Source organism: Eretmochelys imbricata, chromosome 9 (assembly GCF_965152235.1).
Source record: "Eretmochelys imbricata isolate rEreImb1 chromosome 9, rEreImb1.hap1, whole genome shotgun sequence".
NCBI classification, from domain to species: Eukaryota; Metazoa; Chordata; order Testudines; family Cheloniidae; genus Eretmochelys; species Eretmochelys imbricata.
In genome coordinates this window covers 26,863,592-26,889,757 of record NC_135580.1, presented here as the reverse complement: position 1 = coordinate 26,889,757, position 26,166 = coordinate 26,863,592, and the positions used below count along the sequence as shown (strand labels likewise).

General features: G+C 42.0%; 1 protein-coding gene across 1 annotated transcript; it reads left to right on the top strand.

Annotated features, from left to right (window-relative positions):
• The first annotated feature begins 726 nt into the window (after window positions 1–726).
• Window positions 727–5,621, top strand: SUCNR1 (succinate receptor 1). The gene is made up of 2 exons (XM_077826446.1): window positions 727–791; window positions 3,620–5,621. Exons 1-2 carry the CDS (start codon window positions 789–791, stop codon window positions 4,604–4,606), a joined length of 990 nt encoding a protein of 329 aa, XP_077682572.1. The 5' UTR covers window positions 727–788; the 3' UTR covers window positions 4,607–5,621.
• The last annotated feature ends 20,545 nt before the right edge of the window (window positions 5,622–26,166 follow it).

Genomic DNA, 26,166 nt, shown 5'->3' with positions numbered 1-26,166 from the left:
GGCTAGGATTATATTTGTCTGTGTGTTGCATTTATTTTTAACTGTTAACTTGATGAATGTTTCCTTGATCCTTAGAAAACTGAAATTAATCTGGCAATAAAACATACAATGGTTTAAACTTTCCTTCCATCTAAGGATCTCAAAGAACATTACGAACATTAATGAATTAATTCTCATAACACCTTCAGGAAGTAGGAAAGAGTCATTTTGCTTATTTTGATGGGGAAACTGAGGCACGGAGGTGGGTTGATTTACCCAAGGTCAGTGAATGAATGAGAGAAATGTCGTCATAACCCAGATCTCCTGACTCCTAGTCTTGCGATTCAGCCACAAGGCCATACATATCCTCCTGCTGTGAATATTTCATTAGTATTAGGAAATAGTAGTAGTTTTAAACATCTGTTTACTGAATTCAAAATCTTTTTAAAAGATGCTTTCAGCATTCTCCAGCCATTTAAAAATAAATATGATAAGTAAGCACACCAGAAAATTTCTGGCTACTTACGGCAGCGCACATAGTCAGATTTGAATAGGTCTCTGCAAAGAAGAATTATTTCATTAGTTTTCTAGTTGACTCAGAATAAGTTTTGCAATACTTTCCACTTCAGTGAAACTTCCCACACAGCAAGCTCGGACAATTTGCCCTGTACTCTTGAATAATTAACTACCTTTGCATGATATGCAAAATAAGCTGAGACAACTGTGCTCAGTTGCACTCTAGTAAACCAGAAGCTTTCATCCGGTCATGAGTGAAGGAGTGTCTACTAAGACAGTACTCATTCCACAAAATGGTAAGTTGTAATCTTTAGTGAGTTAGACTTTCATATTAAACTGTTACAGTGTTGTACTCTTTAAAGCTTATGACAAAATGTTAAAATTTTGTCCCTTCAATAACAAAATTTAAAGATGTGGCAAACCATATAAAAACAACTAAATGAAGAGTGCACCGCATTCTGCCTTTGTGTTACCTGTACCCTGAATATTGCTCTGAAGCTGATCAGTAAGTCTGTTTACAGGATGTACATGGAACAATGGGGCTTTCAATATTTTAACTTTTTTTTTTCATTCAAAATGTGAATGCTTATGTAGTATGCAGTGATCTGGTTGCTTAAACTTTTTTATTTTTAAACAAAAGGTTTGAGTTTGTTCCTAATTGTTTGAATTGTAATGGCTAGCTAAAAGCAGTATCCGGGGTTGCTTTAATCAAAGTCAATAACTTGCAGTGATTCTATCAATATTTTTTATAAGAATCTATTAGTACATGATATCTGTGTATACATTTTTGTTTCATATAACTACTTTCTCTCATAGCTTTAAAATAAGTTTTGTTTGTTTTTCTTGCTGCAATAGAGTATCTTGCCATCAGCTACCCATATAATTCAGTGACGGATTTTATATATTTTAGACAATATAAACAATAAATATACAAAACATTTAAAATAGGAATGTCAGAGAGAGAGCATGTAACTATCTTAAGGACCATGTGTATAGCAGATTTTGAGACAATGTAATTTCCCTTCTTAGGAAGTGTTAATTGAGACTTCATTGAACTTAAATTGTAATCTAATTTCTATTTTTCTTATATTTCATTTTCCCTCTATATGTTGTCAGTGATGTGCTGCCAATATTTTAATAATGGGATCCTCCAAAAATTCCCTCCTTAGCCTGTAATAAGAGAATCTGTTAATGTTCTTCCCCATTTGAATAGAAAGAATTTCTCATAACTGTAACCTATGAAGAAGGCAAAACTGCTTGGCAAACAAACTTTCACTAGGTACACTCTAGTAGAAATGTTTATACTTGTTCCTGAAAAATATATGGAGTACATTGAAGATACAGCACAATAGTCAACTTGTGTCATTTGGGGAATATAGAAGCAGCCTTCCCCCAGATTTGTCCCACCCCCCCACCCCAAAAGTTGATACTGGGTGCAATCTACTGCATTTAAAGGCAAAGCAATGTTTTTGAGCCCAAGGGCTAATTTGCATTTTGTTGGGGAGAGGTGGGTGAACTGCTTCAGAGACTTAGTATCCCAGTCCTCTCTGGAATTTTAACAAGGGCTCTTTAGCCCATCGTGATATATTTTATTCTGAAATCTAAAAGGAGAATAATAAACAGTTTTAAATAACCAAATAGAAGGTGCAATAAACTGTGGATGTTATTCTCAATTAACCTGGGTAATTTGCCTTTTTAGAGTTATTTATATTATCAGGGAATTAAAATTGTAAATGTAATTATTTATAGATAGGCCTACACTAAAAAGGGATGCTGAACAATGTATTTTCACAACTTTGCAAAGTGAGTGAATAAGCAAAATTGTGAGCTTATATTCCCTTAATAAAGCATTTTCCTTAGCATGCAGCAATCGAATAGTTACATGTTGGCTAAAATACAGAAAACATACTACGCTGAAAGTTCTCCAGGACAGGAACTGTCTCGCAACTTCACCGCGCTTGCCAGAATGGGACTCTGGGCACTCTGTCATACAAATAATTAATTCTAATAAAACGCCATACAGAGAGCTGAATAGATCTCTGGGGTTTACTTGTAAAATGTTTGCTACAAAAATTGTGAACTGATGAAAGTTTACAGATTACACCACTGAAATTTCACTAATTTTATTCTGAACTTGAATTTAGCTAATGTCTTTTCATTGACTTCAGTGGGATTTGGATCTGGCCCTGACTCTGCCAACATTTGTGAACTTTGGATTTAATCTGTTGAGCATTGGCTTGTATTGTGAAAACAGACAAATAATGTTATGGTCTATGAAACTGCAAGTCCCAAGATCTCCATTTCTTCAATGTTGCCTCTGAATTCCTGAGACACGCACATGTAAACTGCAGTACACGCTGTAGCTACCTTATTTCTTCTATAAGACTGTTTCCATGTAATTCTGACAAACAAGATTATCATTAGTTTATTACTGTGAATATATAAATAGCAAATATTCCTATTGGTTAACAAACAAGTTTGTTGCTTTTTTTTTTTTAAACCACCATGACTAATAGAAACTTCTTCAGAGCAGAGTTATACCAGTTGCTCAATCCTGTACTACTGCTTCATTCCTTACTTGGGCAAAGGTCCCATTGGAAACGATGGGATTTCTGTCTTAGTAAGCAGTGAGTAAAATGTGGGAGTAAAGCTCCACAGGCACAAAAGCAGATGATTTCCAAAAAATGCTGTTGTGAGACAGATTTTACTTATTTGTATTTTTTCTCTTCCCCCTCCGATCGCACTCCCTCCAGCCCAGTGCTGTGTAAGTATAACATAATGCTTTTAGTTTACACTGGTAGCGTAATGGACACTAAGAATCAGAATCACCTTTGTGCTCTGTCTTCTGGGAGACTCTCAGGAAAATAAATGTTGTCATACAAAATCCCAAAGTCCTTACTCAATTTCCTACTGAGGCAGAATTCTCTCTGGATTTCATCTGTATGTTTTTATCATTGTGTTTTTACATCTCTTTGATACCAAGACCTTAAACTTTTTTGTTTCAAGTGTTTATAAGACACATTTTTTGCAGAACTGGAAATATTCATTGTGATATCAAAAAATAAAATAGCACCGTAATTGTCATTGTATTCTTATTATTGATTTTACTTTTTTAACTTCCCAGGCTGTGAATAAGACAGGTGACTGCCTGGAGATGGATAACACCCTGCAAAAGTATTACCTTTCTACCATGTATACCATTGAGTTCATTTTTGGCATCATCGGAAACAGCATTGTTGTCTTTGGCTACATATTCTGCCTGAAAGTTTGGAAAAGTGGCAATATTTACTTATTTAACTTATCATTATCAGACTTTGTATTTCTATGCACACTTCCAATGTTGGTGACAAGCTACTCCAAAGGAAAATGGATATATGCTAACATTTTGTGCAAAAGCAACAGGTTCATGCTGCATGTAAACCTATACACAAGCATCCTTTTCCTTACTTTTATCAGCATTGATCGTTATATGCTCATTCAATATCCTTTCAGAGAACATTTTCTACAGAAGAGGAAGATAGCTGTTGTTTTCTCTGTTGCCATATGGATCCTTGTTATACTTGAACTGGTGCCAATAATCACCTTCATAGAATCTAAAAATACTCCCAGTGGTAACCAATGTACAGATTATGCAAGTTCTGAAAATCCAAAAGAAAACCTGATCTATAGCATGTGCCTGACTCTTCTGGGGTTTATAATACCTCTGTGTGTTATGTGCTTCTTTTACATGAAGATGGTTATCTTTCTTAAGAAACGTAGAGAGCAGCTCACAGCTGCTCAGCCCCTTGAGAAACCTCTTTCTTTAGTCATCCTAGCACTGGTTTTCTTTTCACTATTCTATACTCCATATCACATAATGCGCAATGTAAGGATTGCCTCCCAAATGGAATCCTGGAAGTTATCCGTGTGTACGCAGAACATCATCAACACCATTTATATTATCACAAGGCCTATTGCATTTTTAAATAGTGTAATGAACCCTATCTTTTATTTCCTAATGGGTGATCACTTCAGGGAGATGCTGATGACTAAAGTAAGACAACTCTTAAAAAGGTTTACACCCACAGCAAATGAAGCGATGACAAGGCACTCGGACACAGGAACACCCTGAGGAATAAAGGACCCTGGTTTATGGGACAGCTTTTACTGCTGTATATTGAGGCTTTATGTAGTGAGCTTCATTTAGGGTTGGTTAGTACATACAAAATGAAGCCATTACTAAGCAACTGCATAATAGACCTTATCTTACTATCTTTATTCAGGCAAAACTCTCACTGGCTTCAATAGCTGGTTATATTAATAAGGGTCACTGGACTGGACTGGACTAAGTATTGCTATATGATAGAAGAATATAATATTTATGCACTTGTCTGTTTTTAACTTAATGGAAATCTAATGTCTTGATGGTGTCTGTCAGAGGGCAGAGAAAATATATGCAGTGGTGTTGTAGCTGTGTCGGTCCCAGGACTTTAGTGACTAGCCTTTCAGCTGGCCTGGCAGACATATTCCACATACTGACCGAGGGCTGACCTTACGCACCTGTGACATGTAGCAGAACTAGACCCCGCACTCAACATTCACCCCATGGCCCTCTCTTTGTTCTTGTTTCACACTGTTTCTGTGTGGCTACAGACCATTCACCTTTAACAGTAAGTGGCTGAGCCACTTTCAATTCTTGGTTGAACTGTGGAGGGAGTGGTGCATCCCAGGATGGGCTCAATAGTTTTATAATAAATTATCATATGTGTGGGTGTTTGGTATTTGTTGAATAACTAAAAAATGGTGAACCTTGCTTTTGGTGCCCAGGTATTATCGGATACCTGACTTGGGCTAGAGAAGTCCAAATCTCAAGCCAGACTTCACTTTAATGCACTCCACAGGATGATGAAGTACTGTACATAAAAAGATGGTTCCTATTGGGAACCAAACGGCCTGGTTTAGGATATGGCATCTCGCTGTTGATAGTTGTGGACCCATAAAGCACTGGGGCTCTAAGAGTTGTTATGCAAGACGAGTTAAATCCTTATTGTAGTATTCCTCGGGTGACGCTCCAGTAAGTAAGAACGTCAAGGTATGGTCCAAAGTTTGTTTTATTTTGTCATCTGATATAGTTTGTGTATTTTTAAAATTTGTTTCCTACCTGCCTGATAATAAAACATGCAGCATGTAAAGTTCAAAAACCTGTTTTGCTTTTAATATGTATGTTCCCACAGCTTCTTCTGCATTTCTCAGTACACAGTACAATCCTGTAAACTGAATAACTCAGCATGAAAATTGAAATGTTTTGAATATGAAGTACATTTGGACACTATTGTCTGAGATCTCTGCCTTTGTCTCCTATTTGACACATTTGAATATTTCAGACCAGACTTTTAATGGGTGTAAATGTTAATTTACACCAGCACAGGATCTTACCCTCAATGCCCTGTTAAGTATCAGAGCAGCAAATTGCCCAACCATCTACCCTGTACATTGAACTGAGCTATCTGGTTTGAAATTCAGCAGGACCATGAAACTATTTTCACCCATCCTCCATCAGCATCTCCCATAGTGTAATTTGGGGGAGAAAGGGTGGCTTTTGATCTCTGAGCAAAAACTCCATGCTTTATTCATTCACATGGTGTTCTTAAACAAGTTTCTTCTGCAGAAAAGTTACAAAGTAAATTTCATCTAACAATTTCAACTTAGAAGCATGAATTAAGCCTTGCAATAAGCCTGCGAGGTAGATAATCATTTCTGTTTATAGATAACCCATTTTACTAGCTGCCACAAAAAACACACTCTGAGAATCTGCGGTAGACAGGTAAAGAGAAGAGGAAAGTCTGGTAAGAAGGAAATTTTTTCACAATTGTTATCTGCAAAGCACACTGTGGGAAAAATAACTTGAAGACTGTACAGTCCTCATTCATAGCAAACTCTAGCTGAACTTGATGCTCCCTTGCAGGTGAGATAGTAATCTGCATTCCACTTTAGTCTGCTAATATCGTAGCTTTTTCAATATCATCAGAAGAAAATTGGCTTCTACAGCCGAATGAGACCAATAACAAGGAACATAGCTATTAGAGATGGAGTCTAATCCAGCTCCAGGCAGGGCAGGAGCTTTTCCCCCTTACAGTAAGTTTTCTAGTATGTATCACTGATCCTTCCTTCCCATTCTAGGTATGAATGTTTTTATAGATGACAGGTGTGTTTGCCATATTTGAAAGAGTTCTTTAAAATAAAAGTAAAATACATATTTTTAGCATAGCCCCTGTAAACTATATACTAAGTGTTCACTGCATTATCTTACAATATTTGCACTCTAATCCAAACAGGTTTTGATTTGAAATGAGTAATGTGCATAAAACCTCCATTTCTACACTAGTTTGTTTTCTGCATAAAACATCAATGTTGACACCCACTGATTTTGTAACAAATCTGCATAATCTCAAATCACCTTGTCAGTGAGGAAAAAGATCCATCATATGAACTATGGCAGCACTGCATGCTAGCCTTGATACAGATAAGACTGCTTGCATTTTCATTATCAAAGTTTCCTGTTTTTGTTTTGTTTTTTTTTAAACCACAATACTTAAAACTAAGCAGCCATTATTCACTTGAGCCTGGAACTTGACATAAAACATGCTCAGACCAAAGGACAAGTGTTTATATGCAAAATTCCAATAATCTGGTTAAATGTTACATTTTAAAATAGGTATTCATCCATTTTAAAAGGGGCTTTCACAGAAGGAAAACACTCAGATGTTAGGTTCAGGCATAGATATCACTTGTTTTAATATAAAAAAGTTATTAGCATCAGTTAGGAAAGACACTTGGTTTAAATAACGGTTTTTGCACTTCTCCTCCTGACTAGTCCAGCAATAAAGTCTAAGCACAACACCTGTACAACTTCTCATGAGACTTTAATTTAGTCTGTGCTTTCACATGTCTTGCAAAAGATGGGTTTGTTCTGAGATGCTGAGTGGCTCCTGCAAGCTGCTGAGTGCTTTCAACTCTCTTCCTCCGACTTTCCCCCAAATCATTTCTTTCCATGGGAGTTGAATGCATTTAGCTGTTACAGATGCAATAAGTAACCCACAGGACTAGGACCTAAAGCGCTGTCCACACATAAACTTGCCTTGGTTTAGTTAAACCAGTGCAAACCCTTGCATGGACACTCTTATTTCAGTTCACCTTGAAGTGATTCCTAAACAGAATTAGCCCTGGTTTAAAGTAAACGAGGAGTGCCTCTCGCAGTGGTGTAACTAAATTGGTTGAAAATCAAATCTTAAATTAGACCAGTGCAACTTTGCCTGTAGACAAGGCCAAACTTTGCAACATGTTTTACAGTCTCATAAAAAGAAATCCAGGGACAGGTTTAATAACTGCTTTATTAGCAAAGCTGCTGCAGCCAATAGCTTGTTGGTAGACTGACTAATAGCAGCAATGAGCTTCTCAGGCTACAACATTAGGTGAGCTGGAATACTTGTGGCACCTTAGAGACTAACCAATTTATTTGAGCATAAGCTTTTGTGAGCTACAGCTCACTTCATCTGAATGCATCCGATGAATTTGCCTTTTCTTTTTGCGAATACAGACTAACACAGCTGCTACTCTGAAACCTGTCATTAGGTGAGCTGTAATTGATCGGAGTTTGCAGAGCTCCTCCACTGAGCCTCCCTCCTGAGTGTCAGGCTGCTTAAACTCTGCATAAAGATACAGAATAATTACTACTAACTCACATTGGTAATTAGCTTGACTGGAACTAACAAAGTCTATAATTAAGAGTGGGCTGTTTCTTCAGACATGGGGAATTGGAGGCTGAATCAGAGGAGTCCTACAGAGAAACCCTAAGCTTTGCCAGAAGGCTTAGGTGACATTTAAGGTTTTTCTGGTGGTTGTTGTTGCTGGTATGAATTACCAATAAAAACCAAACCTCAGGAAAGGTGCCGGTATGGTCTGTATCTGATGTATTCAGATGGTTTTTAAAGCAGGATGTGGACTTCAGTTGTTTACACAGTATTAAGGGACTCCACGTTCAACAGCAGTAAATGTACTCTGAATGATCTATACAGCTCACGGAACATTGCCTTGCACCTGTTGATGCAGGGCCATAATACAATTTGAAGGTAAGATTTTATTTCCACCCCATAACTAAACCATTTTCACTTGAGGCTTGTGCATGCCATAATCAAAAATGTTGTTTTCAGGGTTATTTAAAATGTAATCCTGACTCAGGTTTCAGGGTTTCTGCAACCAGAGGCATGCTGATTCAATCTCATCTAAATCCAAAAGAATGAAACAGATATAAATAACTGATTACTTTGCCACTGCATTGTTGTGGAAGTCAAGCTGTTGGACTGTTTTTACCAGTAGTTTAAAATGAAACCTAAGTAACATCCTGGAAATAGTTGATTCCCATATCAACCTTAACGCTGCCCACTTACTTTCACTTCACCACATAAAATTACATGACAGTGCTAGCCACGGAAAAGAAGTGTAAAAGTCTTCCCTGTTGTACTTATGAACTATTAGGATGACAGACTCTGCACCTGCTTATTAATTTTTCCAGTAGGACTTAAAGACCCCCCACCCCCTTTATCCTAGGCACTCTACAAACACCTGGTAAGAAACAATCCCTGCCCCTAATAGCTTTCAAATTAAATAGACAAATAAAGGGTGGGTGAATGACCTCACCACACATTAAGCTGGGGGTGGGGTGCGTTGTCTGGCTTTCGGAAAATATGTGTGTGCCCTGTTAAGAGCCAGAAAATGACTTGCTGTGGCAGCTTCATACCTGGTCAGCCTAGGGATGCTGACCCTTCTTCCTCCTACTCCCCCATGACCAGAAAAAAGGGGGAACTATTTATGTTCATGCCAGTGCAGAATAAATCTCTTTTACCAGTCTCTGGCCCAGGCAGAGCAGTATCAACACTCCCACCCATGGAGATAGTTAAATAGCAGGTTTAGTCATGCTCCACTGTGGACCTTACGCTAGTCGCTCCTTTCTAGGAGGTCTGGGAAGGAATTTATCCTTTGCTACCAGATTGGCCAAGGCAAGGTGGGTTTTTTGCCGTCCCCACAGCAGGCTGGGGGCTTAGTTGGGGCAAAAAGGAAATGAGGGTTAAGTTATGATGGCAAAACTCATTATGCAAGTGTGGGGTGGATGGCCAGATACTCTGTATGGAAGAGATACAGTGATCAGACAAAATGGATTGGTGGAGGTATTCTTTAAAGGAGTGGAAGCTGGGGTGGGGGATAGAGGAGGGAAGGGCCTCAAGCCTTCTTTCACTGGTACAGCAGGTACCCCTTCTCCTTTATAGGCCCCTTAATGCTCATTTAAGGGGAAGTGGGGGGTGAGGTCCCAGCAGCAGGTTGGCTGGGGGACCAGGATGGGTAAATGGGGAAGGCGGACAGCAGCCCCACCTAGCTATATGTAAATGATTATGGAATTACCTGCAATGTACTTCATCTACTGCATACTCCCAGATATTTAGCAATAAAGGTGTAGCCTAATTAAACCATGTCTCAGTGTCTCCTGTGCTCCTGGCATAGCCAGACAATGGAGGCATGGATGTTAAGTGAAATAGAACCTCCTCTCCTGAGCATCAGGCCAATGCTCTATGCATTAGAGCAGGGGAGGGCACACTACAGCCTGCAGGCCGGATCCAACCCATCGCGGCTTTCAATCAGGCCTGCCGGATTGCCAACCCCGTGGCGCAGCAGGGCTAAGGCAGGCTTCCTGCCTGCCCAGGCCCCATGCCGCTCTCAGAAGTGGCCGGCACCACATCCCTGAGGCCTCTGAGGGAGTGGGGGGCAGAGGGCTGTGCACGCTGCCCTCGCCTACAGGCACCGCCCCCTGCAGCTCCCATGGGCCAGGAACAGGGAACTGCAGCCAATGGGAACTTCAAGGGTGGTACCCACAGGTGAGGGCAGCATGTAGCGGTGTCGCCTGCCCCACCCCACCCCCAGGAGCCACTGCCGGCCATGCTGGCCGCTTCTGGGAGCAGTGTGGAGCCAGGGTAGGCAGGGAGCCTGCCTTAGCCCTGCTGCGCGCCACTGCCACCCCGAAGCCACTTGAGGTAAGCAGTGCTGGGCTGGATCCTGCACCGCGAATCCTTCCTGCACTCCGCACCACAATCCCCTGCCCTGAGCCCCCTCCTGCACTCTGCACCCCCTCCTACACCACGCACTCCCTCCCACACCCCAACCCCCTGCCCCAGCCCCACATTCATGGCCCTGCATACAATTTCCCCACCCAGATGTGGCCGTTGGTCCAAAAAGTTTGCCCAGCCCTGCATTAGAGCATGCTGTCATCTACCTTTCTAGCCATAAGGTATTCTATTATCTCAATAAGCAAATGTAGGGTATCAGAGTCCATCTGGTCAGTATATTCAGGGTGGACAATGAAAATCTGATCTCTGGCTTTTGAATAGAGCATGTCATCTAGTGAAGGTGATCTAGTGGAGTATCTAGCTTTTAGTGAATAGAAAAGAGACTCTTTTATAGGCTAGATGTGAAGGACAATATTTGAGATGATACAGCTTCTGGGCCAATAGTATAAGAGTGGGGGTTGCCCTGGTCTCCAGCCCCTAATCAGTGGAAAAGTTTGTGTTTTACAGGCTAGCAAGGAGTTTTCTGCAGCTTTAATGGGAGACTGCAGGCTATCACTGACCAGTCAATGGTCAGGTGCAAAGAGTCAGAGTAAACGTGAGCATTTACTAACTTGTATGTATGCACAATACATAAAGGATATCGAAAACTCTCCTGAACTGTGGTCAGTCATCCAGACTGTCAGGGTACTCTGACATGATTTTAGACTTATAAGGGTTAGCCAGATTGGATTGACTGGGATGATTTGATGTTCAGCTGAGAGCATAAAGCTCAGAACAAAATGGGTAGCAAAAAACTGAAGAATTGGGCCACATCTCATGCAATTTTTGAGACACAGTATTAAAATGAAATGGGACCAAACAGCCTGGCCTTGGTGTTTTCAGTCTTCTTGACAGGGATTTTGAGACTGTGGGTCCCTCTAGCTCAGGATTTGCTTTCAGGAAGTCCCTTTTTCCATGGTGGTGAAGAAGAGTCAACCATTTTTATAGCTGAAGGCAATTCCCACTTCATGACAGATCTGTTTCATTCGTGCCTTTTTATCTAAAAAATAAGCAAACAAAGAACCCCACTCCATTTCTATAGTTATGTCAAGGATTCCAGTAGTTTTCTCTTTAAATGTCAGATTTTCTGATTTCTTAACTGCTTTTTCTCCAGATTTTAGACAGCATATACATATTTCCATTAATGTTTGAGATTTTTGCATTTTGCTTAACATTTTTACCAATTTGTGAACAAAGTCAATTGCACATGTGAATATTCAGAGAAAACAAAAAAGGAATATTTCTGAAACATATTGTTGGTTTTCATTCAAACAAATGTTCAAAGACTTTTTTGTAGTATTCTTCCTTATGTAGCAAATAACTACACAGACTTTTGTATTGTGCTGGGACAAAATTCTACACACCAGCTTTTTATGTTTATGAAAAGATTGTGTGTATCTATCTATCTACCCATCCGCTGACTACTAGAAGATGGGACTGGACGACAGAGGATGTATCACTTGCTAAATTGTTCTGATCTGTCACTTCCTCTGAAGCATCTGGCACCCACCACTGTTAGAAGAGAAGATACTGGGCTAGATGGACCATTGGTCTGACTCAGTATGGCCAGTCTTATGTCGTACAGACTTCATTTTCCATGGCTGTCAAATCAAACTGCTCTAGAATACACAAATTCATACTAATAGTTTTGTTTAATATATGCTTTTTTCAAATTAGTGGGAAATAAATGATCAGATCTCATTGTCATGGTCACCTTCATAGATTCAGAAATAGATTTTGTTTCTTGATAAAGTTTTTCTTCTTCTTTTGGAAGCCAAGGTGTGGTGTTCAGTTTCATTTTTAAAACAAGGGGTGATACATTTTCTGTTATAACGAGAAGAGTTCAATGTCGCCATGTCTGCACGCTTCATTTGCATAATTGCCAGGTTAGTATTTTTAGCACAATGAGTCTGTTCAGAATCTACATCTCAAAGAAGCTCAAATGAGTGAAAACCGTAGGGGTGCGGTGATGTACTGGTTTACATTTGCTGCTAAGGACTCCCTACTGTGAGGGGAAAATAAACAAAACCTTCAGACTTCAGTAAATCACCAGAAACCGGCTCATCCAACATTCAGATCACGCAGCTCATGCAACATCTCAAACAAGGATGTGTACACGCAGAAGAAAAGTAGATTAAGGCATCCACAACAATCATTTGAAAGTGTCTCTTTCATTAGGGTATATTAATCGCACATTTTAAGTTGCAACATACTTTTAATGAAATTAATAAGAACTCTCTGTTCTGCCATCTGGTCTTAGCCTACTGAAAATACCCAAGTTGAGAGTTGCCCTTGGATAGTGTACTTAATGAAGTTGAGCCGAATGGCCCATTTAAATTTGTTCCAGCCTACTGTTTGAAATGAGAATTGCTACAGAGTAAACTCTTTCCAACTACAATAGCATGAACTAAGATTTACAGTGTGTATTGTTCCTTGCATGTACGGTAATATGGAGAAGTTTTTTTAAAAAAATAGGGCTTGATTCTCACACCTATATACATCAGGAGCAACTCCACTTGAGTTAGAATATAAGAATGGCCATACTGGGTCAGACCAATGGTCCATCAAGCCCAATATCCTGTATTCCAATTGTGGCTGGTGCCAGATGCTTCAGGGGAGTAAACAGAACAGGGCAATTTATTGAGTGATCCAGTCATCCAATCCCAGCTTCTAACAGTCAGAGGTTTAGGGACACTCAGGGCATGGGGTGGCATCCTGACCATCTTGACTAATAACCATTGATGCACCTAGACAAATTGGAGGATTGGGCCAAAAGAAATCTGATGAGGTTCAACAAGGACAAGTAAAGAGTCCTGCACTTAGGAAGGAAGAATCCCATGCACCGCTACAGGCTGGGGACCGACGGGCTAAGCAGCAGTTCTGCAGAAAAGGACCTGGGGATTACAGTGGACAAGAAGCTGGATATGAGTGAGTAGTGTGCCCTCGTTGCCAAGAAGGCCAACGGCATATTGGGCTGTATTAGTAGGAGCATTGCCAGCAGATAGAGAGAAGTGATTATTCCCCTCTATTTGGCACTGGTGAGGCCACACTGGAGTATTGTGTCCAGTTTTGGTGCCCCCACTACAGAAGGGATGTGGACAAATTGGAGAGAGTCCAGCGGAGGACAACGAAAATGATTAGGGGCTGGGACACATGACTTACGAGGAGAGGCTGAGGGAACTGGGGTTATTTAGTCTGCAGAAGAGAAGAGTGAGGGGGGGATTTGATAGCCTTCAGCTACCTGAAGGGGGGGTGTGATGCAGCAGGGAGTGGGGCGGATTTGACCTGGGAATGTTGTAGGGGAGTTTCATTGGGGATGGGAGACTTCCCTTGAGGGAAGATACCTGAGCCTGTAACCTGAGCCAGGAGTGGGATTGGGGCGAGGTGACACCTTCTGCCCAGGAAACTGGACAAAGGCTTGAGGAGGAGCTGCAGGGGAGGCCGGGTGAGATGGCTGGAGGGGTTTCCAATTATGGGGGAGTTGGCTGGGGAAGAGGAGGGAGCCCCAAGGCTGGGGTCTAATCTCCCTGCCCCGCAGAAGGGCCTGACTAAGAGATCCTGTTTATGCCTGCAAGCTCTGGTTTGAACTGTGTTCCTGTTGTCTCTTATAAACCTTCTGTTCTACTGGCTGGCTGAGAGTCACGGTGAATCTCAGGAAGTGTGGGTGCAGGGCCCTGACTCCCCCTCATGCTGTGACAGGGGATTCCAAAGGGGATGGAGCTTGGCTGTTCTCAATGGTGGCAGATGACAGAAAAAGGAGCAATAGTCTCAAGTTACAGTGGGGGAGGTCTAGGTTGGATATTAGGAAACGCTATTTCACTAGGAGGGTGGTGAAGCACTGGAATGGGTTACCTAGGGAGGTGGTGGAATCTCCATCCTTAGAGGTTTTTAAGGCCTGGCTTGACAAAGCCTTGGCTGGGATGATTTAGTTGGTGTTGGTCCTGCTTTGAGCAGGGGATTGGACTAAATGACCTCCTGAGGTCTCATCCAACCTAATATTCTGTGATTATATCCTTATCTAATTCTTTTTTTAACACAGTTATACTTCTGGCCTTCACAACATCCCCTGGAAATGAGTTCCACGTGTTGATTGTGTGTTGTGTGAAGTACGTCCTTATATTTGTTTGAAATCTGCTGCGTATTCATTTCTTTGTATGACCTCCGATTCTTGTGTTATATGAAAACGTAACTACTTCCCTATTCATTTTCTCCACACCAGTCATGATTTGATAGATCTCTATTGTATCCCCTCAGCTGTCTCTTTTCCAGTTGAACAGTCCCAGTCTTTTTAATCTCTTCTCAGTGGATGTTCCATACCCTTCATTGTTGTTGCCTTTCTTTGTACCTTTTCCAATTATATCTGAGTTTTTTGAGATGGGATGACCAGAACTGCATACAGTATTCAAGGTGTGTGTGACGGGTTGGGTCACAGAAACTCCCTCAAGACAGTCACTAGATGTGCTAGGATACCACTGAGAACAAACCCCCTGCCAGAAAAGGCTTCTCTCCACTCTCATCTTGCTGAGCTAGACACACCAGTTGGATCCAGCACAGACCCAAAAAATTGGGCCAGGCCTCTCCCCCCCCCCCCCGACCCCCCCCGCAGTTCACAGAAACTAAGATTCACTTAGCCCAAGGACTTCTCAGTTAACAGGGACTTTCCCAGCACCCAGTATTCAGTCTTTCTAGGAGCCTACACCCCAAATTAATCCATCTTACGCTGTATAAAGCTTATACAGGGTAAACTCATCAATTGTCCATTCTATGGCTGTGCATATCTCCCCCATATCTGTTTGCTTCCCCAGGTATTAATTACTTTCTGAGTTAATTAATAAACAAAAAAGTTATTTTATTAAGTTTAAATAGTAGAATTTAAATGGTTTCAAGTAATAACAGACAGAACAAAGTAAGTTACTAAGCAAAATAAAACAAAACGTGCATGGCTAACTTATTATTTGTAACTAGATCCTTAGTAAAAAGAAAAGGAGTACTCATGGCACCTTAGAGACTAACAAATTTATTTGAGCATAAGCTTTCGTGAGCTACAGCTCACTTCATTGGATGCATGTAGTGGAAAATACAGTGGGGAGATTTTAATATATACAGAGAACATGAAACAATGGATGTTACTGTACACACTGTAACAAGAGTGATCAGGTAAGGTGAGCTATTACCAGTAGGAGAGAAAAAAAAACTTTTGTAGTGATAATCAAGGTGGGCCATTTCCAGCAGTTGAGAATAACGTGTGAGGAACAGTGGGGAGGAGGAGGGGGAGGGGGAAGGGGAAATAAACATGGGGAAATAGTTTTACTTTGAGTAATGACACATCCACTCCCAGTCTTTATTCAAGCCTAATGTAATGGTATCCAGTTTTCAAATTAATTCCAATTCAGCAGTCTCTCATTGCAGTCTGTTTTTGAAGGTTTTTTTGTTGATGAATTGCAACTTTTAGGTCTGTAATCGAGTGACCAGAGAGATTGAAGTGTTCTCTGACTGGTTTTTGAATGTAATAATTCTTGACGTCTGATTTGTGTCCATTTATTCTTTTACATAGAGACTGTCCGGTTTGGCCAATGTACATGGCAGAGGGGCATTGCTGGCACATATCACATTGGTAGATGTGTGGGTGAACGAGCCTCTGATAGTGTGGCTGATGTTTTTAGGCCTACGATGGTGTCCCCTGAATAGATATGTGGGCAGAGTTGGCAACGGGCTTGCAGAATTGGCAAAGGATAGGTTCCTGGGTTAGTATTTTTGTTGTGTGGTGTGTAGTCGTTGGTGAGTATTTACTTCAGGTTGGGGGGCTGTCTGTAACAAGGACTGGCCTGTCTCCCAAGATCTGTGAGAGTGATGGGTTGTCCTTCAGGATAGGTTGTAGATTTCTGATAATGCGCTGGAGAGGTTTTAGTTGGGGGCTGACGGCGACGGCTAATGGCGTTCTGTTATTTTCTTTGTTGGGCCTGTCCTATAGTAGGTAACTTCTGGGTACTCTTCTGGCTCTGTCAATTTGTTTCTTCACTTCAGCAGGTGGGTATTGTAAGAATGCTTGATAGAGATCTTGTAGGTGTTTGTCTCTGTCTGAGGGATTGGAGCAAATGCGGTTTTATCATAGAGCTTGGCTGTAGACGATGGATCGTGTGGTGTGGTCTGGGTGAAAGCTGGAGGCATGAAGGTAGGAATAGCGGTCAGTAGGTTTCCGGTATAGGGTGGTGTTTATGTGACCATCATTTATTAGCATTGTAGTGTCCAGGAAGTGGATCTCTTGTGTGGACTGGTCCAGGCTGAGGTTGATGGAAATTGTTGAAATCATGGTGGAATTCCTCAAGGGCTTCTTTTCCATGGGTCCAGATGATGAAGGTGTCATCAATGTAGTGTAAGTAGGGGCATTAGGGACGAGAGCTGAGGAAGCGTTGTTCTAAGTGAGCCATAAAAATGTTGGCATACTGTGGGGCCATGCGGGTACCGATAGCAGTGCCGCTGATTTTAAGGTATACATTGTCCCCAAATGTGAAATAGTTATGGGTGAGGATGAAGTCACAAAGTTCAGCCACCAGGTTTGCCGTGACATTATCAGGGATACTGTTCCTGATAGCTTGTAGTCCACCTTTGTGTGGAATGTTGGTGTTGAGGGCTTCTACATCCATACTGGCTAGGATGGTGTTTTCTGGAAGATCACTGATGGACTGTATTAACTTCTCACCCTAGATGTTATCTCAGGTACAATCTTTTTCAGACCAACATTGTAGTTTATGGCCTGGGTTCAGCAATCACTCACACCCCCACAGTGTTACAGTCCTTTGTTGCAGTTTCTTTCAGGCACCTCTTTGGGGTGGAGAGGCCATCTTTGAGCCAGCTGAAGACCAAATGGAGAGGCTTCCAGGGCCTTTTATAGTCTCTCTTTTGGGGGCAGAAACCCCTTTGTTCTTTTGTGCAAAATCACAGATAGAGTTTGTAGCCACCTGGGCAAGTCACATGTTGATGAACAATTCAGCTTTTTGCAGGCCGCCACCATTGTTTGCATGTTAGTTGCATGTTAGCATCATAGTTTGCAACATAGTTTGCATGTTGTTTGCATGTTAGCATCTTCCCAGGAAGGCTCAGATGTGGATTGGCGTCTCCCAAAGTCCATTGTTAGTTAAGTACTCCCAATTATTTGAATAGCCCCTTCACAATATATTGGCCAAACCTCCCTTATGTGTTTCCCACAGCAAACATTTCAAATACAAGCATAGAGCCAACGCTCATAACTTCAGATATAAAAATGATATATGCATACACATAGGATGAAAATATTCAGTAGATCATAACCTTTGCAAAGATATGTTACATGGCATATCTAGCACAAAGCATATTCCAGTTATGTTATATTTACACTTATAAGTATATACAGTGCAACTTCACAGTGGGTGTTTATCATGTATTTATATAATAGCATTCTATTTTCTGTCTCATTATCTATCCCTTTCCTAATGATTTCTAACATTGTTAGCTTCTTTGACTAGTGTTGCACATTGAGCAGATGTTTTCAGAGAACTATCCATGTAGGGGATTGGACTAGATGACCTCTCGTGGTCCCTTCCAGTACTATGATTCTATGATGAGTCCAAGATCTTTAATTTAGACCCCATCATTTTGTATGTATAGTTGGAATTGTTTTCCAATATGCATTATTTTACATTTGTCAATATTGAATTTCATCTGTCATTTTCTTGCTCAATCACCTGGTTTTGTGAGATCCCTTTGTCACTCTTTGCAGTCTGCTTTGGACTTAACTATCTTGAGTAATTTTGTGTCATCTGCAAACTTTGACACCTTACTGTTTCCCCCCTTTTTCCAGATCACTTATGAATATGTGGAACAGCACTGAGCCTAATGCAGATCCTTGGGGGACTCTGTTATTTACCTCTCTCCACTGTGAAAACTGACCATTTATTCCTACCCTTTCTTTCCTATCTTTTAACCAGTTACCAATCCATGAGAGGACCTTCCCTTTTATTCTAGGACTCCTTACTTTGCTTAAGACGCATTGGTGAGGGACCTTGGCAAAGGCTTTCTGAAAGCCCAAGTTCACTATATCCACTTGATCATCCTTCTCCACGTTTGCTTCTTCTTCGAGTGGTGTCCCTGGGGGTGTTCCACTCTAGGTGTCAGTGCGTCCCTGTGCCGGAGATCGGAGATTTCTTGCAGCAGTATTCGGTCGGGGAAGGGCACGCACAGGAGTCATCTCGTGCAGCTGTTGGCACCTCCTGTAGCGCACGCTTCCCTGACTGTCCCCTCAGTTCTTTGTCAACCGTCCTTGCCTCCAGATGGAGCTCCGCGGCAGTGCTCTCTTTGACACTTTCTGAAGAAAAAAAAGAAAGTTACGAGTTACTAGGAACTTCTTTTTAGTCTATACTTAGTTACATTGTTTAGTTAGTCCTAGTCTACATGTAGTTTCGCTAGTTCCTCTTCAAGGTTTTTCTTAAGAAGAAAGATGACTACTTTTTCTCTCCTTAACTCCCCATTCAGGAACAGTTTCTACAGTTTACCATTACAATTAACTCCCACCCTTATCTCTCGAGAAGGGGGGAGAGGCTTTACTGCAGTCATACAGGGCTCAACAGGATTTTAAAAGTGTGACTCCTGCCGTGAACTGATGCTGGTCTCTGACGGCCACACATCCTGCATTTGCTGTCTGGGAGAAGCTCATATCTCCCAGAAATGCATACATTGCACCAATTTAACAACCAGGGGAAGACATCACAGGGGTCTCCACTTGAAAATGCTTCTGCTGGAGAAATCCCTCCAACCTCCGCAAGAGACATCCTCCGGGGAGTCTCATAAATCGAGATCCCTGAGCTCTGATAAGGCTCCGACTTCCAAAACTATCAGGAAGCAAGCCTCGACCGCTCCAGCAGGGGTCCCTCAGAAAAAGAGAGCTTCCCCAGTGAGGTCTTTACCCTCAGTGCTCCACGCATCCAGAGTGAGCACTTACGAGGCACCAGGCCCCTCCAGCACCGTCCCTCAGTGGACCCCGGCCGAGCCCCAACACGCGGCACCAGAGTTGAGACGTCAAGTCTCCTCCACAGCACTGACTACCCTGGTTCAGAGCACGGCACAGGCAGCGGCACCGTGATCAATGCTGCCGCCACCGGCAAAACAAGTCGAATCCGGCACCGGTCAGAGCTCAAACAGTCAACTGCAACCTCAAGGCGGGATCAGCGCAACTCCTGCATCCTGCTGACACAACAGTTACTTTGGCACTGCAGTCACCACTGCTCGGCACCGAACATTCCCCGAGCTACATAGCATGGTACCATCCTTCATCTCCTGCACCACTCTCCATGCATAAAATATCAGCGTTGGAAGGGACCTCAGGAGGTCATCTAGTCCAACCCCCTGCTCAAAGCCGGATCAATCCCCAACTAAATCATCCCATAGTGGCAAGGAAGGAGACATGCAGGACAATGGCTTCTCCTCTCAGTGTTCATCCCCATCATAGATGAGACCTGCATGGAACGCTGTGAAGCCTAAGCCTCATCCCTCCGACTATTCACAGCCCTGGTATGCACAGCACTGGCCTTATCCATTACCACCTTACCTCGTGCAATGGCCACAATGGGGTCCTTGGCCCACATACTAGAACCCCTATTCTGGTCCCCCTTCCTCAGCAACAAGAGGTTTCAGAATACACCCATCATTACCACACAGAGAAACCTCTTACCCCCCTGAGACAGAGATAGAAGAGGAAGAGATACTATCTCAGGCAGACCTGGATGATTCACCACCTGCCCCACACTCATCTTCTGCACCAGACGAAGTGGTGATGTCATTTTCCCCTACAGCACAGATGACCTGAAACAGTTCCAAGAACTCTTCAAAAGAGTAGCAAATAGCCAAGAAATTGCCTTACATGAGGTGCAGGATAAACATAAATTGTTAAAAATCTTACAACCGGCATCATTGACCAAGATTGCCCTCCCAATGGATGAGGCTACAATGGAGCCTATGGAGGTAATATGGCAAACACTGGCATAGGCACCACCCACCAACAAAAGGGCTGACAGGAAATACTTCGTTCCGGCCAAAGGCATGGATTTTTTGTTTTCACACCCTCAAGCCTGCTCTCTGGTAGCAGAGGCTGTTAATCAGCACAGGAAACAGCCTAATTTCCGCTCCTCACTGCAAGATAACGAACACAAGAGACTGGGCCTCTTTGGGAGGAAAGGTTACTCATCAGCCACCCTTCTGCTAAGAGTTGCCAACTATTCTGCTCTACTAGCAAATTACGACTACTCTAACTATAGTAAAATACAAGAGCTCGTGGAGGACCTCCCCGAGCACAGACGTCCTCAACTCAATGCCATTATCAACGAGGAACAGTTAATAGCCTGCACAGCGCTCCAAGCCTCAATGGATGTAGCGGACACAGCTGCCTGAACAACTGCAACAGCTGTGGTTATGAGAAGAACATCATGGTTCCAGGCTTCGGGAATTCCAAAAGAACTACAGCTAAAAGTGGAGGACCTCCCCTTCTATAGGGATAAACTGTTATCGTCTCAAACAGACGACGTCCTCCATACCATTGAGGCCTCCCGAGCGACGCTGCATACCCCAGGCATACACCCATACTCCTGACAAACGCCCTCGCTTTACACCATACCAGAGGTCAAGAGACACTTCGTTTAACCGTCAACAACCACAATACTTCACTCAGAACAGACCCAAACAACGGGCTCAGAGACAACAAAGCTCCACAGAACCAGGCCTCGTCCACCCGTTCATCTACATCTAAGCCATAATTTTGAAGTATTGGTCGAGGGTACGCACAACCCAGCGATTGGAGTTTATCGGAGCCGACCTAGACTCCATACAAGCCAAGGCAATATTCACAGATTCGCTACATTGACCAATCTTATTTCCACGGTGACCATCAGCCCACAAACTTCAGTGAGGACATGCCTTTAGATTCAGGGACATATGGCAGCTACGACTTTCATAGTAAAGTATGCCAGACTCCATATGCGCTGTCTGCAGCACTGGTTGAGCACGGTCTATGCACCTGGCAAACACTCTCTCAACAGACATGTGATACTGCCACCAAGGGTTATCCTCTCCCTCCAATGGTGGGCACAGCCAGGGAATGTATGCTCCGGGATTCCCTTTCAACAAGACCCCCCATTAGTGACTATTACAACAGATGCCTCCCTGATCAGTTGGGGCGCCCACTTGGGTCACCACAATGTACAAGGCAAGTGGTCTGCGACAGAAACCTGACTACATATCAAACTCCTGGAACTCTGCACAGTACAATGCATGCAGACACTTCCTCCCTTTCATAGGAGACACCTCAATCTCTATTCTCACCAACAACATGGCATGCATGTTTTACATCAATCGCCACGGAGGAGCCAGGTCTCACTCGCTGTGCGTAAAAGCTATGCATTTATGAAACGTCTGCATCCGCAACAATATAAACATCACAGCATCATACCTACCAGGGTGCCAAAACACTACAGCTGACAATCTCAGCAGGCACTTCTCACGGGAACACAAGTGGGAAATCCATGACAGTGTTCTCAATACAATATTCTGAAAATGGGGTCACCCAGTTACGAAAACAACAACAAAAAAGTAAATGCCTAAATTATATTTTGTTAAATCCTGTTTTAACAACCAGTGTCATTTATATTATATCAGTCAAGAAGGCTGCTTCAACGGAATGTGGATCATCTATTTTAAGTACTACTATACATACCACATAAAATCATTAAACAGTAACTTGCAGATGACTCTGATCCATGGAAATTATCAGAATATAGAAAATGAGGCACTGTAGAAAGGATCTGTTTTGTTCTCGTAGCTATGTTTGTATATTTTCCCCCAGTGAGAACAGCAATGGAAACAGAGATGTGATTATTTTGACTTTATTGGCTTTTCTGTGATGCTGATCACTGTAGTTAACTGAGCTGCACCCCTGTGAGAAAGATAGACACAATTAGTCTAATTTTAGAAGTTGGGAATTGAGGCACAGAGAGCCAGAGTCCTGATCCAAAGCACGTTGAAACCAATGAGAGTTTTTTCCACTGGCTTCAGTAGGTGTTGGATCAGGACCCAAGTGTCTTACCTATGGTCACATTAAAAAGGAATAGAACATTGCTGGGAACCCCAATCTCCTGCCTCAACAATTATTCCTCTCCAGATGTTGGGCTAAAGATATCTCGTAACCCACACAGTTGTTAAGTACATACTTGTTTTTATATCTAATTTTTTTTCCCAGAACTGGCCCGTGGCCATTACAGCATAGGGTTTCTTCTTTTTCTGTTTCTTATCTTCTTGACTTCTTATCTACCATATATTTACCCAGGCAACAACATGCCAGATGCTTTCAATGTTTGTGAATAAAGCTGAATGAAAGACAGTGATTTCATTCCACAGGTGTTTGTAGGAAATCTTTTGCCTGGATGCTTGCCCAACAAGTTCGGTTTATGGTACTGGGGTTTGAACAACTTCAAAACATCGAAACAAAATTCAGATGGAACTGCAATTTTCCACCCAAAACCATTGTGTCAGCATGTACCCCTATGTTCACCCCTTTTACAAGACTATGATAAATTTCATACAAAGTATGACTTGTGTGGTATCATTTTAAAACTCATAATTTACTGATCATTATTGTCCTGGTAAAATGTGTGGCATCACTGTATGTAAAGTTACAAGATTCTACTGTATGATATTACTAAAGACTCTGTGACAAAGTTCCTCCTCTGCCTTGGTGGGTCCTGTGCTTATTGGCGGATTTGCTTGCCTCAGAGATTCATGGCAGCCTCAGTCTGCCCACTTCTGCAAGTGGCTCAAACCTGCCATTCACTCAGCTAACCTCATCACTAGCCAGCATGGGGAAAAGGAAGGAGAACAATCCCCACAGTCTCTGCTGGTTCACCTACTGGGTCGGGGGACAGGCCAGGGACCTTCCCCTCTGGTGGGATCCACAGTCCAGGTCAACTCCTCCTGTATCCAATAGGGAGTTGGGAGGAACCTTGGATCACCCTCTACTCTGGGTTCCAGCCCAGGGCCCTGTGGATCACAGCTGTCTATAGTGTTTCATGTAACACCTGTGTGACAGCTACAACGCCCTGGGCTACTTCCTCATGGCCTCTTCCCTACACCTTCTGTATCCTCACCACAGGACCTTTCTCCTGATGCTAGATAGCATTTGTACTCCTCAGTCCTCCAGCAGCACGCTCTCAGCTCCTTGCACACCCCTCACTGACTGAACTGAGGTCCTTTTTAAACCAGGTGCCCTGATTAGCCTGCCTTAATTGATTCTACAGCTTCTTAATTGGCTCCAGGTGTCCTAATTAGCCTGTCTGCCTTAATTGGTTCCAGCAAGTTCCTGATTGTTCTGGAACTGCCCCTGTTACCTTACCCAGGGAAAAAGGACCTGCCTAACCTGGGGCTAATATATCTGCCTTCTGGTAGCTTCCCTCCTTATTTAAACTGGTACTGTACTTCAGTCAGGGTCTTTAACTTCCAGCACAGCCCAGAACTTACTGTCAAGTATGGAATGTGGTTTAACTCACCTTGCTTGTGTAATGATCAGATACCCTAATCTGTGGCCTTACTTGTTGAATTCAATCAATTATAAATTATAAAACACACACACAAAATATCTCTCTCCTGTAGCCATCTGGCCCGACCCTGTCACAACAGGTTCTAAGTCTGGGGAAGAGTCACAAACCAGTGCATAGAGACAAAAGGTTAATCGATGTCTCAGCCAGGTGTCAACAAAATCAAATAGATCATTGTCTGGTTAAGTGGCCCTTCTTTGGCAGGAAAGAGGATGTGGCTGAAAATCTACATCTTAACAAAGAAAGAGCTGGGGATTTCCATCCACACAGACTTTGTCTCCTGAACCTCAGCTACCAATTTTGCAAAAAGAAGGAAAAGACTACAAGAGGAAAGAGGAGATGCCTCAAGTTATATCTTCCTCTTTCTCTGTAATGCAGGTTTTCACAACTTTCCTTGTAACTAGCGTCTCATAACTTCTGCAAATGAGGTTGCCAATTCAAGCAGCATGTAATTACCAACTTTGCCACCTATAGGCAATTGTTACAATGTATATTCTAGCCTAAAATCTACAGTTGATTCAAAACTGTACAAACCAAACCAATAAAATGAAGCTGATGTGAATAAAAGGCTAATAATAGTATTTAAAAAAATAAAATCACGGTAATATGTTGTGATGGTCCATTATTAGGCCCTGATCATACAAAGAGATCTGCTCGTGTGGACACATGGCTCTGCATGATCAAACATTTAGACTGTAAATTCTTCAGGGCTGGGACCATGTCATTTTCTTTGTTTGTAAAGTGATTGGCACATTTATAGGCACTGCACAAATAATACATAGTCATTACTATTTGAGAAAGGAACAAGTAAAATGTGAGTGGATAAAAATAGCATTTTATAAAACTAACTAGCACGCATGTGCTTAAAATTCCAGCATTAATAAAGATAGTTAATTTCAGAGCTAAAATGAATCAGGCAATAGATTCTTGAAACTGAGAAGAGAAAAAAAATGCTTCCTTGCTGTCTTATATTCGTTTTTAAATAAACCAAAAGCAGCATATGTTCTTTCAGTCCCACCAAAACATTGAAGTTCACAAGTTCATAAGGCTGTATTTAGCTTTACTTCATCAGCACATTCAGTCATTCTCAGTGTGACAGCAATGACTTTTGCATGAATAGTCACTGTAGATTATATTTAGTTATAAAACAGAACCTTCTCTCCTTCAGCATAAGAAAAACAAGAGCTGGTTCCAGCCAAGAAGTGGACTGTGTTTGCAGGACCATTAATTTACCCATCCTACCAACCAGTTAGATTATCCTGTCCTTAATCATTTCCCACCTCTTTTGTCACCTGAAGGAGGGATTATTTTTGTCTCGATAAAGATTTTTGTTTTCAAAAACAGAAAGCAGAAAGTGTTATTTTAAAGGGGCATTTTTCTATCAAAGTTTGAGAGTCCCAAATTACCCCTTCCTGCCCCTTAAAATCAAATAAACAAACATAATCCTTTATTTGAATGCGCCTTACATAGTAAAAAACCTGTATATTTTTCTATTTCAAATACTTTTGCTGAAATTCTAGATCTACCTGCTTGCATCTCCCATCGCTTGCTTCATAAATCTTCTAACGTTATTGCTTTTATGAAAACAATGAGGAGTCTGGTGGCACCTTAAAGACTAACAGATTTATTTGGGCATAAGCTTTCGTGGGTAAAAAAACCACTTCTTCAGATGCATGGAGTGAAAATTACAGATCCTGCATCTGTAATTTTCACAGTATAATAATGCCTGTATCTGTAATTTTCACTCCATGCATCTGAAGAAGTGGGTTTTTTACTCACAAAAGCTTATGCCCAAATAAACCTGTTAGTCTTTAAGGTGCCACCAGACTCCTCATTGTTTTTGTAGCTAGAGACTAACACGGGTACCACCTGAAGCTTTTATTAAATTCATCCCAGGTACCATATGCCAGTAGCTGTATTTTTGGCTT